The sequence below is a fragment of the Lingula anatina genome, chromosome 4 (assembly GCF_051362555.1).
Source record: "Lingula anatina isolate TDL-2025a chromosome 4, LinAna3.0, whole genome shotgun sequence".
NCBI classification, from domain to species: Eukaryota; Metazoa; Brachiopoda; class Lingulata; order Lingulida; family Lingulidae; genus Lingula; species Lingula anatina.
In genome coordinates, this window is record NC_141770.1 from 25,638,351 (window position 1) to 25,657,115 (window position 18,765).

General features: G+C 39.5%; 2 protein-coding genes across 4 annotated transcripts; one reads left to right on the top strand and one right to left on the bottom strand.

The window, feature by feature from the left end:
• Positions 1 to 93: 93 nt before the first annotated feature.
• Positions 94 to 5,124, bottom strand: LOC106157826 (phenylalanine--tRNA ligase, mitochondrial). Of its 3 annotated transcripts, none has more exons than XM_087011811.1 (6): positions 4,991 to 5,124; positions 3,806 to 4,419; positions 3,140 to 3,308; positions 2,138 to 2,269; positions 1,102 to 1,262; positions 94 to 742 (listed from the first exon to the last, which is right to left on the bottom strand). In XM_087011811.1, exons 2-6 carry the CDS (start codon positions 4,397 to 4,399, stop codon positions 458 to 460), a joined length of 1,341 nt encoding a protein of 446 aa, XP_086867937.1. In that variant the 5' UTR covers positions 4,400 to 4,419; positions 4,991 to 5,124; the 3' UTR covers positions 94 to 457. The 3 variants fall into 3 exon arrangements, with proteins under 3 accessions (XP_086867937.1, XP_086867938.1, XP_086867936.1); XM_087011812.1 differs by having other exon boundaries at positions 4,895 to 5,066; XM_087011810.1 differs by lacking the exon at positions 4,991 to 5,124 and adding an exon at positions 4,734 to 4,839.
• Positions 5,125 to 9,285: 4,161 nt separating this feature from the next.
• Positions 9,286 to 14,621, top strand: LOC147762669 (uncharacterized). Its single transcript, XM_087011666.1, has 4 exons — positions 9,286 to 9,520; positions 12,173 to 12,241; positions 12,645 to 12,743; positions 14,103 to 14,621. The coding sequence occupies exons 1-4, from the start codon at positions 9,356 to 9,358 to the stop codon at positions 14,202 to 14,204; spliced, it is 435 nt and encodes a 144-aa protein (XP_086867792.1). The 5' UTR covers positions 9,286 to 9,355; the 3' UTR covers positions 14,205 to 14,621.
• The last annotated feature ends 4,144 nt before the right edge of the window (positions 14,622 to 18,765 follow it).

Sequence of the window (18,765 nt, forward strand, 5' to 3'; positions counted from 1 at the left end):
GCACTTGCCTTAAAATAGCAATCTAGATTTCAAGTATAAAAGAAAAAACATTAATTGTAATTGTCTCCTCTGATCAATATAAAAAAGCCACACTGTATATTAAATTCTTTTATTTTTTTTTCAGAAATTCAATGATTCATATGCATCAATCAATGCATTACAGGTACCCAACACGATAATGCCATAAAATGCCATAAAAATGTATAAAAATAGCTCACAGAGTTCACACAGTGTTTTATAAACTGTTCCAAGCTGTGTAACTGTAATGTACTCTTGTGAATATTGGAGTTTTGCCTTTATTGTGTTATTACAAGTGTCAGTGATTCAATCAGTACAATTCAATGACAGATCTGAGGGGAGAGGAGGGGGGGGGGGTGATATTACTGACTCAAGCTCATCATGATATATTACACCCTTGTGAGGAGAGGGGGGAGGGGGCGTGGGCAGGGGCAAAATGCTATCGTACTTCCACTGCAAGATTATTAATAGCAGCCTCGGTGATAAGTGCATGTATCTTATTGGCCTCCTCCTGATGTACTGCCCTGTCCATATGCCTGTATGTTATTCTGTAGCAGTGGCTGGTTCGACCCTTCTTGGGGTGTGTGAAATTGTCAATGAGTTCCACCTGTTCCACCATGTCACTCCCCAGGCCACGCACCAAGTCGTAGAAATCATTTTCAGTGTAATTGTCCGGGATCCAAAAGGAGATGTCATTGTAACACTGGGGATGGACGCTCACGGGCTGAAAAAACAGCAGAAAATAAATTAAATAGATAAAACATGATTTAATAAATAAATTAACCCAACTTGTGAAATACGTATACGAGCATACATTACAAGATCTGACTACATACTTACCTGAATGCTCTTTTAACCTTTCTTTTTTCATTTTTTTTTCTTTCTTCACACAATTTCAAACTCATGAATTCTTAATTCTTTTAGGTACATATGCTGTAAACTAAAGTTCATTTGCAAAGCTACCAGTGGCATATTGTGGCAATTGCAACCAATATTTTTACTTATTGCTACAATTGCAAATAGATCTTTACGGTAAACAGCAAACTTCCTAGAAATATCCAAAAATCTTAACATATAACTCACTTTGTACTTAATAGGTGTATTGGCATCATCCACTCTGAACTGAGAGAGAAAGCCAGAGTCCTGGCTCCAGAAAAGGCGGATATCTGGGATGTCGTACATCTTCATGGCCCACCTCTCCAGACCCAGGCCAAACGCCCAGCCCACCTTGTTCCCAGCTCCAGCTGAAATGTTAACAGTTTTCTTTTCAGCTCTAAGTTTACATTTTCAGTACAAGAAGCTGTCTTGTGAGAAACTACAATTCATAATAGAGTGCAAGTAACTCTTTGGCCCCATTCAGAATAAGGGACTATCTAGTCCGAAGGTCAAATATGGCAACCCAATACAAAGCTTGCCATCTTAACTGCTAATAGACACTAAACAGATATCCTGTGGGGAAGTATTCGAGTGGGTTGACCATACATGACCCTCGGACTAGATAGTCCCCTATTCTGAGTGGGGCCTTTGAGTTTAATTGTTGTCTGAAGAAATTTCATATTGTAATTTAGAATACGCAATTCCCATCTTTTTAATTATAAGAAACAAACACACAAGACAATTTCACTCTTTACATTATATTTTATGATACATATGTAACTAAAACATTTTAGGATATGGTAGTAGCAGTATGCTAGCCTTTTATGCATTAAAAACCAAACAGGGCATTGAATGTTTTTAAATAATTGACAATCTGTGAATCTCTGATGTGCAGTTGCCCAAACTCCTGTACGGATATTTACACCTAAACAATCTCCCTCTGAACAGCTAACACACAGTGATTACTGTGTATACTGGAAATGTCACCAACATCTCCGAAAAACTTTCAGGACAGTTTGCCCACTAACAAACAAACAAGCAAACAAACACCTATGAAAATACAACCCACAGATGAAACTTGACCCATTAATAACATTCTGAAAATACAAGCACAGAAGGTAATCAGCTTTATATGGGAGGTCCAGGGGGACAGAAATACATTATCCTAATAGCCTTATTTCTGGACAAAACCAGGAAAAATTCCGTCACTAAATTCCACACTACTGGCCAAGCTAATAATCACCTTCGTTTAGTATCTCCTGCTCCATGACCCCGCAGCCCAGCACCTCCAGCCACTCCCCCTTATACTTGATCTCCAGCTCCCAGGACGGGTGTGTGAATGGGAAATAACAATCCACCCACTGGGTCTCTATATCTGAAACAAGCAGTGAAATGTGGGAAATAACAGTCCACCCACTGGCTCTCTATATCTGAAACAAGCAGTGAAATGTGGGTAATAACAGTCAACCCATTGGGTCTCTATATTTGGAACAAGCAGTGAAATGTGGGAAATAGCAGTCCACCCACTGGGTCTCTATATCTGAAACAAGCAGTGAAATGTAGGAAATAACAATCCACCCACTGGGTCTCTACATCTGGAACAAGCAGTGAAATGTAGGAAATAACAATCCACCCACTGGGTCTCTATATCTGGAACAAGCAGTGAAATGTAGGAAATAACAATCCACCCACTGGGTCTCTATATCTGGAACAAGCAGTGAAATGTAGGAAATAACAATCCACCCACTGGGTCTCTACATCTGGAACAAGCAGTGAAATGTGGGTAATAACAGTCCACCCACTGGGTCTCTACATCTGGAACAAGCAGTGAAATGTGGAAAATGTTTGCTCAGGGCTCATTCCCAATGAAACTATCGTTCTATGTAGATTGATCCAACTCTGTGGAGACTCTAGATAAATACAATCAAATCAGCAGATTAACACGCCTCCCCCTGGCACTGAGCAGAATACAGAAAAGCTGATGATTATACAAGTATGCAGATCTACTTAGAAAGTCTCACTGGGAATTCTCCCTTAGTTACAACAAATTTGGTTTGTTACACTTCCAAAATTGATATTTTGTCAGTATCACCTGAAGGAGAAGTAAAGAGTACCACATTCATATATAACATGGCTTTTTTCTGTCTATAAAAATACATTATACAGTAAGCGAAGTGCTAAGCATTTGAAAGTAATTCCAGTATGTCCTAAGATGAAAACATCATTCAAACATACAAACACATACCTTTTCCAAATATATCATGAGCCAATCTTGTCAGTGTCCACTTCAGGTCGGCCTCCAAGAGAACGACGGCATCCTGCGTATGAGGGGCCTGCTTGGCTGGGATACGAGGGCCCTGCTCAAACACCGTCAGACCTTCCATGTCCTGTTCTGAGAATTTACTGATTAAAAGCTGCCAAAGAAAGATTAAAAATCAGATAGTATCTGAAAATAGTTTGACTTAATGTAATGGACTCAAGAGCAATTAACTTTCAATAAGTTATAAGTATATTAGTTAGTTAACATGTAGCCCAATTTTTTTTAGATCATTAACATTTGAAAGATGCTTTTAACACTTGCACAATCTATGGGATTCTCCTGCATAAATTAAATCTTTATGAAGGGTAACCAATATTAGATGGTGGCATACAAGCCATTAGATCACATTTACACTCTATTGAAGATATTATCTTGGGATAGCGCTTCCAATTTTTCCCTTCAGCCAAATCACAATTTTTTTTTGTCAATTTGTTATATCCAGATGGTTGCAATTTGACTAAAACAACTCAATCAAGCCTTTTTGTTTAGCCAGTTTAAGCCAGTGTTAGCATTGGGCTAAACTGGCAAGTGTAAGCGCTACCCCAGGTTCTGTGACAATGATCCATTGAATTCCCATCTATAAATTCATACCTCACGTTCTGTGAACAATCTCACACCTTCACACTGGTGGAACACTGGGTAATGGGACTTATCTATGGTGTCTCTTCTGTACACGTCTCCAATCACAAGAAACTGGTCACAACCCATGCGAATCAAATCAGACTGATGAGCCGAGGTGTGGGTGCGAAGCACATGGTGCCTGTTTACATAATACGTATCTGATGGTTTCCGGCTCACGTGGTCTTTTGGAGTCAATAAGCTATCAAAACATTGTTCAATGGTGACAACAGGTGGCAAGTCATCAACGACAGTAAATATCGGGTTGCCCCGTGGCTTGACGTAATTTTTGTAAAAGTGATCTCGAATCCTTTGCTTCAGTAAGTTCAGAGGGTGATATTTTCGATTATGAAGATTGCTGCCAACTTTGGACAGTATATGTGGTGTCACATTTGTCATCTCATCTCTGGCATAAGTCTGGCTGCCTACTGTCACTGAAGTTTCTGGTGAGGAAACATCAGATTGAATTGAACTGCAGAAATGTCTGTGAGAAGCTCCATTCATTGACATAATTGAGGCACTGTATAGCCTGCCACAGATCCCCATGAACAGTTTGTACTTCATCATCTTTTCTGAACCCGTAGCACCTACAACATTGAAAGGTGTTTTTATATTGCATGTTGGACTTAAAAATAACATGTAGTGATAAATTAACTTTCCTGGAAGTTTCAACAATATCCCCTTCATCACCAGGATATTAACTCTCCAAGCTGTTGAGAAAATTGTTTTCGATATATCTAAATATTTTAACTGCAATAACTGAACACCAATTTCAACCCCATTAAACACAAAAAATTAGAAAAACTGTAACTCAAAAACAGTCGACAATGTTACCCCAACCACAACCCCCTTTCTCCCCTTCTAGATTTAATATGTTATGTTGCAAGACAACTTGACATACAAAACACAACAGATGCCTCCCCACGCGTCGTCCCAGGATTAAACGGTCCCCTTTTCATGTAGGTCGGGTATGTTTAGGCCGTGGACCAGCTAGCACTGGGCCCCTATCATACCAGTAGAATTAGCTGCTACTACAAAACTGACTCTATTTCATAGAGTTACCTTGCCACTAGCAGGTCTCGCCATGCAAATATTCAGAATTTTGGCTCTCAGGTAAAGCGGTTATGACGACCAACTTCCTTAACTCAATAAATTTACCTGCACGAAATATAATTATAAGTCAGGTAAGGTTGCAAAAGCGTCTTCCATGTCCATGCTCGACGTTGCCAGAAAGACAACAGATGGCGCTAATCAAGAAAAGCTATGAATACTCCAAATAAAGTCAATATCCCCGCATCCCACCCTGAGCTTCAGAGCTAACTTGACACTAACCTTTTCACTGTAGCCTATCTCCATCGTGTCAAGTAACCTCTGACGAAAATAGTTTGACCTATTTTATATAAGCCAATCGAATCCATGTTTCAAAATTTTTCACCAAAGTTTGGTGAAAACGCTGATTGGTTGATCGTCAATCGGCAATCCTCGGCTGATTCCGCAAGCTCCATACTAACAACATAGTTATTGTCGAGTGCGGAGACATCCGAGTAGTTCCGAGTGGTTCCGAGTGCATAACCGTACACAAAGAAAGCATGGAGTATATCGGAATTGAAACCAGAGCAGTATGATGCCCTGCATCATTATCTACTGAGAGACGATGTTATTTGCGTGCTGCCCACAGGTTACGGCAAGACCCTGATATTCAGCCTTATCTTTGATTGGTCCGGATTTGAACAAAGCGCGCTTTGACTCGTTCGCGTTCATTGGCTAGATCGTTTAATGAGTAATTGAGTGCGGGCTTTTAAATTTGATTGGCGGGCGGCGGAGGCAATCGAATCTGGTCAGAGGTTACTTGACACGATGGAGATAGGCTACAGTGAAAAGGTTAGTGTCAAGTTAGCTCTGAAGCTCAGGGTGCCGCATCCCGCACATAAGCCTTATGTATTTACAGATATATTAATATGTTCTCTGAATAAATTCTTTTGTTCACTTCTGTTCATATCGGCAATTTGCTTTATATTGATAGATTTAACGTTAAAATGTCGCCAAACCTCATAAATGACGAGAATGTATTTTTGTACGGTTGAAATGGTAGGCCTACATGTAGGCCTACAATACAATACAATACAATAAATTTTATTTCATGTCGGTTACAAATTGAATGGAAACATTAGCTTTACAGCTATTCTCCGACTGTATAAGGACAAAAACATATCTACGATAATGCAATATTACACATGAAGTCTAGTGAAAAAAAAAAAAAAAATCTACAAAGAGTAAACAAAAACACGAAATCTATTAAGATAACAATTTAGAAAAAAGAGAAAAAAGTTTTTTATGGGAAATGTGCAGAATGCTATACCTAAATCAACTGTGAAAAACACAATTTTACATACAATGCTCAATGATACAGTTATATAAACAATGTAAACATGACGTATTATTACACATTTTCACTAAAAGCATAGGGGGCCTATAGGTTACACAGGCTACATCTGCATTTGGGTCCTTCCCAAAGCCTTAAAAGTGATTTAAACTCATTTGAATTGATGCTTTGCTTTAAGTCATTTGAGAGATCATTCCATATTTTTGGCCCAAGATATGATAAGGATTTTTTGCCATATGTCACTGTGTTAAATCTGGGAATATTTAGAGTCTTTTCTCCTCTAAGGTTGTAACTTGTTGTTCTTTCTTGGAAAAGGTCGGAGATGTAGGAAGGTGCAAGTCCATGTATAGCTTTGTAAACCTCAAGTGCAAGCATACGTAGCCTGTTCAAGTGCAGAGTGCTGAGGCCTGACATATTTAAAAGCTCGTCGTAACTGCTTGTGTGGTTGTCGTAGACAAATCTTAGACCCCTTTCCTGTATCTTTTCTAATTTTTTCATATTTCCCTCACCACAAAAGTGCCACACTAACGGACAATAATTAAAGTTTGATAATGTAAAGTGCCTGAAAATGGCAAGCCGACTTGGGACATCTAGATGAGCTGAAAGCCTTTTCAGAGTGTTTAATTGACATGCTGTTTTTGAACATAGTTCTGAGATGTGTTTGTTGAAAGTCAGTCTTGAATCAAAGTAAACCCCAAGGAGCTTGACCCAGGGTTCTGGTTTCACCAATTTTCCATTGAAAGATAATTGCTCATCACTATGGTTGACTCCTGTTTTGCCAATAAAAATAGCTTGGAATTTTTCAGGGTCAGCTTCCATCTCGTTTAAAGAGAACCAGTTTATAGCATTTTGTGCATCATATTCGAGCTCCCTTTTTAAGGTATCAAAGTCTGGGTGTGCAGCACTTAAGGTGTTATCATCTGCGTAGTTGTAGAGGTTACAATTTTCAATAGAATGAAAGATGTCATTTATGAAAATGTTGAACAGCAGGGGACCAATGATGGAACCTTGAGGAACACCTTTATGTAGATTTTCCCAACAGCTTAGAGTATCGCCGACTTTCACTCGCTGTTTTCTTTTACTCAAGTAGCTGTGCATTATGTCTAAGGCATTTTTGTCGAGACCATATGCCTCTAATTTGGCAAGTAGTAAAGTGTGTGGTATACTGTCAAATGCCTTCGATAGGTCCATTAGAACTGCGCCAACATATTTGTTTAGTTTGAAATTGAGATAACGAGAAAATAATTCTAAGAATGGACCTTGCGTTGAACCAAAGATCATGACATTTCGACCTTATGGCAAGTTCCTCTTCAGATGAACCGAATTGTAACAGTTTGCACTGCAGACATGAACATGCAAAGACCCCCGGAAATAAAGTGATTATCAATTATTATAATCCCCGAAGAAGGCCTAGGGGCCGAAAGCTTGGATTATATATGACATCTGTAAAGTAGATCTTCAGAGATGCATCAGTAATAATACTTATTATTTCTACCTTTACCTATGCAACCTATGAAGTAGCGCCGCCCCCCCCCCCCCCCCCTCCATTAAGCGCTTTGTGGACTCTTCATCACATCATGAGGGTGTGCATATATATTTAGGGATATTCAATCTTGGCTGTGTACGCCGCTTCCAGCCAGTAAGCGAACTGAATGGTCACGATTTCTTTTTATTTTGAATAATCATTTTGAAAAAAAAGTGGAACTCCGGAACAGACTGCTGTCACCGTCTGTGCCCACTCATAATGCCACAAAAATGTCTTGGTCATACACATGCAAATTGCCGCCAAACGTGAATGCAAAGATTGTGGCCGCATCGTCTACATTCGATAAAATACATTCACATAAAAGCTTACCAGGAGACATTATGTTAGTAATTTTAGATTTTTGCTTGATCTAGGACACTGAGTTCTAGGTACGATACAGAGTTGTAGCTGGTGAGCGAAGACTCTTAGAGCGCATTATCAACGAATTAAGCCAGGCTTTACAAAGCCGGTGACCTAAAAATGGCGGACGTACATGAAAGAAAAACCGCCTAATCTTTTAATAGTCTCTCCGCCTCTCACACGCCTCCCCACACGTCGTCCCTGCGGGGTACAGTAATTAAATCTCGGCTCCGAACATTAATATTTCCGTGAATATCTCTGGTGATATTATCTCCGTAGATAGTCGATTCATTGCTGCTCTACGGGCCAAATTATTCCTTTTTCGTCTCTGTTTTCCCGCACGAAAATGAAGTAGATACTCCAGCGCAGTAGACTACTGCAATCATACTGCAAACATGCTTCAAATCTGCTTCAATGTGGGAGCTAATTAGCATATTTGAAACATGCTTCTATCATGCTGCTAATCTACTGCATTTATGCTCCTCCTCTATACAACCCTATGTAATTTTTGAAGTAGAATTGCAGTAGGCTATACTGCATTTCTACTGCAAATATGCTCCACACCACTACTGCGTTACTGCTTCTTTGCTACTTCGATACTACTGCATTTTCTTGCGGGTTCAAAGATAATAGAAGAGAAGAGCTTTTTTCCTTCGATCGCCTTCAGCCGCCATGCTTTCTTCACGAGTTTAACTGATGTGCATGCGCACTTAATATTTCTCAGGTAGCTTCCGCATGGCGAACAGAGCCGAGATTTAATTACTGTACCCCGCAGGGACGACGTGTGGGGAGGCGGAGAGACTATTAAAAGATTAGGCGGTTTTTCTTTCATGTACGTCCGCCATTTTTAGGTCACCGGCTTTGTAAAGCCTGGCTTAATTCGTTGAGAATGCGCTCTTAAACATTCTCAGCGCGAAGAAGGACTGTGATGTTTGATACATGGATATAAAACAGAAGACTACTGACTCTCTAGTGTTCTCAGCGTTCTTTGTTTGGCCTACATTATGCTCTTTGGTTCAATTTGCGTTTCCAACTATGTATTACTTTAATTAAGCATTATTATTATTATTATTATTATTATTATTATTATTATTATTATATTGCCCTTTTTTCGACGGCTCGCCTTGGTTTCGGGGTCTCCAGAGGATGTCATCCATAAAATTATATGTGTGGTCTGACTATCTTTTTATTACAGGGATAAAAGGTCAGTTACACACGCGCATGGAAGTGCTACGTGGGTTATCCGACTGTAAAAATGGCTCAAAGGCGACACATGGTGTTTTTAATCCTTTTTATCTGTCTTATGTTGGACCCTGGGTTTGACGTGGGTGTGTGTCAAGGGACATCAATAGAAACATTCGTTAACAATTATTTCAGCACACTTGAGACTGCAAAAGAAAACATTGGTTCGTTCTACCATGTGAGTATTGAAGTTGAGATTCATTCATATTAGGCAGGTATATGAATCAGGGGGAAATGTGTCTTGAAAAAATTTGCATTCAAAGAATCTTTGGGCAACACATTTTTCGCTGTGCACTTAGGGAGATAAACAGCGAAAAGTGTGTTGCCCAAAGACTCTCTGGATGCAAATTCACGTAAAATGCGCAACAGTATACAGTATATCTAATAATTGCCAAATTAATTTTTTTTTTTTTTTTTTTTTTTTTTTGCGTGGAACGAGTCACCTTAGAATGACCTTGGTCATGTAAACAAGTTATTTCATGCGAAGCGTGTAGATTTTATAGAGAATTTAAAACATTCTAGTTTTTGTCTATGAAAATATACCGTTCGACCCGCACATTTACAATTAAAAGGAATAACAACGTGCTGTTCGTATGAGATAAATATTTCAAAATGAAAAATTACATTGTAAAGCACACAAAAATGTAATTAGAGGATCAGAGAGGCCATACCGCCTCCGGGTATCGTACCACCGGCTGGAGTAAGCGAATTCGTATGGAAAACAAGAAAGGGACACCACCTTCAGTGTAGTGCTTGACAAGCACTACAAAATGCAGTAAACAAGAGTTCTCAAAATTTTTGTTGAAAATTACAATTTATACCAAAATTATGGGGAAAAGCAAAAGTTCAAATCCAAATTTGTGAAGTGCAGTTCATGCGAAAAGTAGGTCAAAGATCAATTTCAAGGTTACAGTTATTCAAGTGTAATAGTAACTATGGGTGTATTTCTGCTAATTTTGGAGTTATTTCACATTTTATTTTCACCACGAAATATTGCGACGTTGTACTTTTTGATAACCGTATTAAAAAAAACGGACATCACCTGCAGCGTTGAGCTTGACAAGCTCTATAAAAGCAAAAAACAAGAGTTTGTAGCATTTACGGTTCCAGAATAAGAGAGCGTTTTCTGTTTCGACATTGAATGGCTGCTTCTCCCGTGAAAATGGGCCGATTGACCCCAAACTCCCGAAGATGAACGAAGTCTCTAATTGTAACTCTCCACTATAATATGAAAGCTTAGGCCTGTGTACTTTCTGAAAACCGGCACAAATATATACAGGCCCGTAGGCAGGGGGGGGATCGGGGGGTTCGAAAGAACCGCCCCTTTTGCTGGGAAAAGGTCCACTCTGGATAAAATTTGATCTAGGAACATGAAGTTTTCATGGGAAAAGGTCCACTTTTTGAGAAAAAGAACCCCCCTTTTGAAATTGCTGGCTACGGGTCTGATATATATATGTATATATTTTTTTGCAGAAGCTTACGATTTTTAGAAAGTGGCCCGTTTGACCTTGAAATACAGGTCAAAGGTCAAATCCAAGGGCATATTTGAAATCTCCACATATGACTTTCAGCAGCCATCAATAGAACTTTTCCCATAATTCCTTCGGATTGAGAGATATTTAGCATTTAATTCTGCAAATTTTGCACAAGGGTATGGCCGTCGTCGGATTGCACCTTGTCTAAAATTTGCAGAATTAAATGCTAAATATCTCCCAAACCGGATATAGCTAATTTGATTAGTTTCATTTAACATCCACGTGACCGGGCCATTATGTCATCATTGGAAGTTTCCACTATGTACGCTAGGTCATTGGGCCGATTCTAAATGGGAACACGAAACTTCGTGCGTTTCTGAAGGAATCGAAACAGGATTGGGTCATGTAACATCTGTATTACACGCTCAGATGAAAGGTTTTGTACTGAAGTTTAAAACGGAAACAATGCTAACGTACAATTACCCGTTTTCTTCGCCCATCAAAATTTGTGACGAAAAACATTTTTTTTTTTTGTATTTCTCTAGTGTGTTCTAAATGACCCTTGAGATGACCAAAAATATGACAATACTATTCTGAGAGCTTTCTTTTCCATAACGTACAGCTACAAAACAGATAAGACTGGAATGTCTGCGTCCCAGATTAAAGCGCTTTTTCAGAATCATTTTCGGCTAAGATTTAAAAAGTTCAGAATACACAGCAATGTTTGGAAACGCAAAGTTGTTTGTTATAATAAGACGAATCCATCCCCTTTCACATGAAAGCACCCCCACTGTAATTCAACACATAGGCATATTTTGACAGACTTTCAAAGATGATAACCCAGTATGGTGGACGTGTAGATATGCACTCGGAACATACATTTTGACACACTTGAGAATATTACTGCACTGAATTCCAAAACACGCGCATCTCAGCTATTTCCGCAATCACTATGGTGACATTAACAGACCGTAGTAAAGGTGATGCCATACGGGCCTAAGAACACCTTTTGTCGTGAATTCCTGTCATAATTTAATAAATTATCTGAACGTACTAAATCTGTGTTCAGATAATTTGCGGTATCTTGTGATCATGGTCTGTGCCCTGAATACCCCACGGCGTAATTACGGGCAGCGCGAGCCAATTACTTCCAAAGCTGTAATTAATTCTCGGCGCTGCCAGTAATTATGCCGCGGGGTATTCAGGGCACAGACCGTGATCACAAGATACCGCAAATAGATTTTTAGAAAATAGATTTTTCATGTGAACGCAGCCTTAGAAGAGGTTTTTACAGGTTTTAGAATCTCAAGTTGAAAAGATCAGTAGCTTTGTACCATGTTTCGTATTACTTTCAGACATATGCACTGCTGACTTTTGAAGGACAACTGGTCTCTGGTCGACAGGCAATTGTTGCAAATTTGAAGGTAAAATACTTAGGTTTACAAATATGAAGAATGGTTTCAACATCCCTCGTGAGCATGTGCAGAGATGCGCAGACTTTCTTTTCGCGAAAATAAATACAGGACATCTACAGCACAATGAGAGACAAAGACACCTTCCACAAACCATTCACACACTGCAAAAAAAAAAAAGTTCTTACAAATGTTGATTAAAATATTATGCGCAGACTTGGTTATGGTGCCCTTCTCACATTACTAGTTTTTTTTCTAAAAGAATTGCCCACATTGTTTTCTTGATCAAATAAATTCAGTTATATTTATAATGAAATATAGGATATTAATGAGCACTTATACTAAAAAAATAAGACTTATTAAACGTTTTCTGTTAATGTATAGGCCTACTATGTTGTCACATCTTTTGTTTCAGGCATTACCTTTTCAAAATATTCAACATACGATTACAACAATAGACAGTCAGACAACCACTGATGGTGGAATAATTACATTGGTTGTAGGACAAATGAAAGTAAGTGGGTTCTTTTATTACCCCCACCCTCAGTGGCGGATTTAGAGGGAGGTCAGGGGGGGTCCTGCCCCCCCCCCCCTCCTTCGATTTCTGATCACCTATTGAAATTTGGATCCGCCCCTGACCCTTCCTTCTTCCCCATTGTGTAGGGGCTTTGTGGTCATCATCTCTAACGGTTTTAGTTCAACTTCATTAAAGTCTTAGCATGTTCCTTTTTTTCTCAGATTCGGGGAATTTGATTTTTTGCAGTTTCTTGGCCGATTTGCATAAATTATCGGATTTCTTCACGTTTCAAACACTTGTCTGAATTTTCTTAAATGGAAAAAAGGCTTGATTGAAACAATTTCTGCACTTTTAAGGGCCTTTTAGCCGTTCTATGGTCAAAGAAACAACAGGGTATAATGGCATGACTGTATCACGTACTGCGCTAGTAGTCTGTCAGGGGTAAATCCGCCGATCTTCTGGATCTTACGGAAGACGGTCATATTGTTTACATTGACGTGTATCTAATATTTTCTGTCGGAAGACGGTCAAAACTGGAGGATGGATGAACAAAGATAATTTGGAAGAGTTTCGGAATATATATGGATCCGCCCCTGTCTGTAACAAAATTTTTATATTGCTGATAATTCATATTATTTTAAAAAGCCCCTGATATCAAAGGGTAACCAACTGATGTCATTACACTTGTGACAGCTCTGTAATGTAATTTTAATGTAAAGTACTTTCCACGGGATTTACCTCCTAAAATTAATTTTCTTCAACAAAAGGACAAAATTTCCTCCTCGCAAATAATTGCCCAAGCTGTCTCTGCGCTTGGAATTGATGTTGAGAGATGCGTTCGTAATTAATCGATCGTTTTAGCTACTACGCACTAATTCCCCAGGGACTCTAAATGAAGCACTGTACCAGGGTGAACCTTCAAAGACGGCTAGCCTCCGTACTCTCGTAAGAAATTAATGCAGTTAAACACACTTTTAAAAAATGACCAAATTGTTTGAACGGATTCGCTAAATCCACTGGTAACTATGGGAAAATTGTCGTTTACCCCAAGAAAATCTCTGTTATGACACTTTTCTTAATAAGGCAAGATAAAAATTAGAAAGGTGCCACATCGCAGCAAACTGGTCTTTTGGTATTTTAGTTTTTGAGGCCTTTTCTTTCACGGGTAAGCACATCCTACATATCAAATTCATTTTATACAGTGCTAACATGTGGAGTGTACCTTGAAAGTAACAAGCTTATAGGCATTTATAAACTCATGGCCAGTCATTATAAAAACATTAACGCCCTGTATACACCAAGTATAGTCAGCTTTGTTTTATCAAGCTAAAATTTATAATTCATTATTTATTTCAGATTGATGATATGACTCCCATTGCCTTTGTCCGTACATTTTACCTGAAGCCAGCTGTAAATGGGGTTTATGTATTGTTGAACGACATATGGCGACTAAACTAGCACAATTATGAGGAAATGGTTGTGTGAAAGCCGAAAAAACACCTGTGCTGAACTGGAGCAGATGAAACTGAATGGATCGTGAAATGGACATTCCAGAGAAAAACTGTTGTATCCTAAAAGAAGACGATTGTGAAATATAAACTTAAAGCTGCATGTTTTTTTTTTTTACATTTTTGAGATTTGACAAAATATGATGAAGTTTATTTGGTACAAAGCTGAGTCATTGTGGAAATGTTCTCTTCACACATACTATATTGTAAAAAATGTGCTGGCATCCATTTGGTGTGTGTGAGGGTTGCCTTTTAGAGTTTCTCGGTGGAAAATGGAAAATTAAATTTACACAAGAAAATTATTTTGATTGTCGATTTATTATAAATGTCTGATTGAAAATTGAATAAAGACACCTTTTGCTATGAAGACGGCAGTTGAGTTATTTATTTGAGTCCAACTTTGCTCACTGACAATAAATCCATCTTTGGCATTACCCCTTCAGTTGTTGTACTCTTCTTACATGAGATCAATTGAGCCATACATGATGCCTTTTGAATGTAATAATTAAGAGATCCGCAAATTTTTTTTCTGTTTGGGAATATAATGAAAGCAGTTTCATATGAATAAGGGAATGGATTACCGAACTTTGTGACCAAAGTTTTCTTGTTTTCATCTTTATGTAAATGATTCCAACATATGAAAAATAGAGGCCACAATTATTTCGTAATCTCCAGAAATATCTGTCAAACTAAATGCTCAAAATTTCAGCACTCTTTTATTCCTAAATTGTTTTCACACACAAAAAAAAATACAACTTTTAGTGGTTAAGATATTATTTGATAATTCTTTTATACTATATAATTTGCCAGTCTTTGCTCTGTGATCAATTTTATTTTAACATTCATATAATGTTTAACAAGGGGCACTTGACTAACATTATCAAATAATTGTTCTCATAGTTGAAAGTGTAGAAAAAAAAACATATATTTTAGGTTACCAAAATTAACGACAGAGTACAATAATATTATAAATACAAGGTACAGGTAGGTGTTAGCAAATTTGGTCACCAGACGCCTTGCAAGTTATGCAACCAGCTATTTAAGACAAAATTTAACTGAGCAAATGTGGTGGTGTCATCAAATATGAAGAAACTTACAGCTGTTGATCCCTTTTGAACTGTCTCTTGGACATTTTCCACTTGAAACAAGTGCCCGTCAGGCGAGAAAACCGTGATTGCACAACCGTAAGTGGATGACATGTTTCTCTATATACAGTAGTACATGTAGCAGCAGATCGGCCGGTCTCCTCTTTGCGTTTTTCTCCCAAACTACAACGATATCTGTTGACAGGTGTTAGCAATACCTTAGGGCAGTGGGAAAAGAGTGGCCGTCGTTTGAATTTGCTTATAACTGTTAAAAATATTAATTTTTTAAGGCATTTCTAGCCTTCGGCATTCCCCCCTAAAGCTACGGCATGTGTGGCAGGTACAGTATCATATACGGTAAAGTGCCATGAATTTCGAACGGCTCTTGAATTTCGAACGATCTTAAAATCGGCCGTCTGGAGTTTTTTCTGGACCATGAATTTCGGCCAGTAAGCAATTTTGCGCGATCTTCATTTCGTGAATTTCGTACACCTTAAAATCGGCCACCGGGCTATTCTCGCGCTTATGAAGATCTAACAGTCGGCAATGTTGCCCTAGCGTACCTTTACCTGAGTACTACGTGTGCGGCCCAAGGTGCAAGATAACGATCAGTACAGTTAGTTAAGGACGCTAACCAACATACCAACATCGTCATATCCATTCATTCAGATAACAGGAGAATCTATTAAGAGTTGTACTGTCGGGCTGTTGTTTCTTTACCGCAATATTCGGTGTGAGATAGCGATCTGTAGTTTTGCTGAGGCGCACAATAGCATTGTTAACAGTAGAGACTTCAGTAACAGAACAAAAGAGCAATATTAAGAGCTGCAACAAAGATAACCATTATTGCTTTCTTGTCTCGCTCAGATCGTTCACGATCTCCAGCTGACGATCTTCCGCTAATGAAGTCCCTTGAAATGTACAATGAAATGAAAAATATTTTTAAAAATTATAAATGGGGAGGGATGGAGGGTTAAAAACAATCGAGAACGATCTCCGGCTGACGATCTTCCGCAAACGAAAGCCACTGAACGAGTATGAGCTTTCTCGTTTCACTCGGATTGCGACGCTGACGATACGAAATATGCGTTCTCTTCTCGCCCTTTGGCTTACGAAGTCTCTTTAACAAATATGAAAATTGCCTCCTGGTCTCTCTCGGATTGCGAACGATCTCTCCCTGAAAATTTGAAATTTTCCTTTTTGTCAATCAGCTTTGTCAGTTGCCGTGCGTATGAAGGTCCGGAAGGTGTCCCCTTTCACAAATTGGCCTGTAGTTTGCTTAGTGTTTTGTACCGCATGAAGGTCACTCTTGTCACTGCTGCATACGGCGTGGAATGTGTATCTTAAAGTTCATAGCAACATTTTATTGTGTTTTGTAAGCTTTAGGAAGTCGTTTCGTCGTAACTGAATATCAGCGTACACTACAAAGTAGTACCATTCATCTGTGACGCATCATAAAAGCTAGGTACGTCAAATTACTCTAAGAAAATTTCTTATAACGTCCACGGCTGCCCCGACAAGCCAAGACGTCATTAAAAAAAAGTCGCAGGCCGTCTAGCCGTCTTTGAAAATACAGGCCGTCCGGTGATGTCAGCGGCCGTCCAAATGACGACTGGACGGTTCGCTTGGAAAAGCCTTGATCATAAGGGTATATTTATTTAACTAGGGGCTTACTTACATCACCCAGCTTACATGTGGGTGCATGCCTCATAAAATTATATTAAAGGATAAAATTGTAATATATCTAAGTTTGTTTGTAAATTTTGTAAAAAATGCCCATGCCACCCCGTTAGTTTGGAGGGTTATGCTGGATCAAGTCCGTGTCAAAATTCTTTGACACTTTGCAGGAAAAGTCAATCTTCCTTTGTTTCTCTGGCTCCTTGTTTAGCCCGATGATCAGATTTATCTAGTGCCCCCAGGTCTGCTGGAGCAGCTCTTTGAAAATAACACACAGGTAGATTTTTATCTGAGATAAATATCGCGTTCGATACACTCAAGACAAAAGCTACCTGTGAGCTGAAGGGCACTTTACCCTCTAATTAAGAGGTAAAGCAAGTTCCAGCTAGATGGACGATTAAGATCGGACTTCAGATGGTAACTGTATTGTTTACCTCAGTTCTGTGAAAGCAAACGAAAAGGGGTGTCAGAACAATGGTGCATATATAAATTATACAGAGAATTTGTACATTCAGGTGACATTAACTTATAATCGAAGGGGATTTTCGATAATATTCCTTGAAAAGTACACTAGATTTATAGAGAATAATATCATGGTTGGCCAAAAAATTATATACGCACAGTGTATCCGTGCGTATGCCTGGTTACGCCCCTGTCGCAAACCAGCAAACCATATCCTGCTGACTACATGAAAATTGCCTTCTAGCATGGACAAAAAGTCCAAGCTTCTATGCTTGCTCGGATCGCTGACGATCTCTTGCTGACGAATATAGTAACGAAGTCCCTTGAACTAGTGTGGAAATTGGCTTATTGTCGCGCTCAGATCGCTCACTATCTCCCATTGACGATCTTCTAGTCCCTTGAACGAATATAAAAACTGCCTTTTCGGTTTACTCTAGATTACCTATCTCTCGCGTTTGTTTGAAGATGGTTTCAATGACAAAACGTACACGCTTTTCAAATGCGTACATTGACGCAACTATGCGCCAGGAAATCAGTTGATGCTGCTGGTTAAGAATGGGTTGCCTGAGCGAAAAAAAAAAAAAAACGGCCCTGCACCACCCCCCCCCCCCCACACCCCCCAAACCTAGTATATTTGATCGCAGACAACAATCAGCGGTCATCTTGCTCGCAGCGCACGACGGAGAGAGACCGTAATACACAGTTCGGCTGCCGTGGCGAAGGCTACCTGTGCGCCGCACATACCGATCTGCGGTCGTAGTGGCCTCCCCGCACGGAGGAGAGGCCGTAGTGCCGAGGCCGGCTTCTGCAGGGAAGGCTACGTATGCGTCGGAGACACCGACCCGCGAACGGCGAGATGAGGACACATTCGCGCGTAAAGCTCCACCCGACTTTAACGGTAAAGGCAACGAACCTGGTCGCGGAAGACTCTTATCGCAGATGAAGGCTACCTGCACGTGCGCCATAGACACTGATCGGCTGTCGTCTCGGTTTCAGTGCACGGAAAGGAGCAACGGTAACACTAAGCTTCCAAAGTAAAGGTTATCTGGTCGTGGCAGACGCTAATCGTCGGCCGTCTCTCCCTCCGTCCACTCCCGTTCTGAGCGCCAGGATCGTTTTTGAAAAACGACACTAGTTTCTGGCTGCCAGAATCGCTTTTGAAAAACGACACTACTGATAACGATGCTGTTTTGCGGCCCTAGACAACAGTACCGCTCTATCTATGGGCCATACACAGTGATCGGGTGAAAGTACGTGTATACCTTTGGTCGCAATTACCGACACTCA

Bases quoted from the DNA above. Each gene is read 5' to 3' on its own strand.
- LOC147762669 (XM_087011666.1), top strand. From the start codon at position 9,356: ATGGCTCAAAGGCGACACATGGTGTTTTTAATCCTTTTTATCTGTCTT. The intron at 12,242-12,644 runs GTAAAATACTTA...CTTTTGTTTCAG, and splicing joins CAATTGTTGCAAATTTGAAG to GCATTACCTTTTCAAAATAT. The intron at 12,744-14,102 runs GTAAGTGGGTTC...TATTTATTTCAG, and splicing joins TGGTTGTAGGACAAATGAAA to ATTGATGATATGACTCCCAT.
- LOC106157826 (XM_087011810.1), bottom strand. From the start codon at position 4,791: ATGAAAAGGGGACCGTTTAATCCTGGGACGACGCGTGGGGAGGCATCT. The intron at 3,309-3,805 runs GTATGAATTTAT...TTTCTTTGGCAG, and splicing joins GATTGTTCACAGAACGTGAG to CTTTTAATCAGTAAATTCTC. The intron at 2,270-3,139 runs GTATGTGTTTGT...TGCTTGTTTCAG, and splicing joins TCATGATATATTTGGAAAAG to ATATAGAGACCCAGTGGGTG.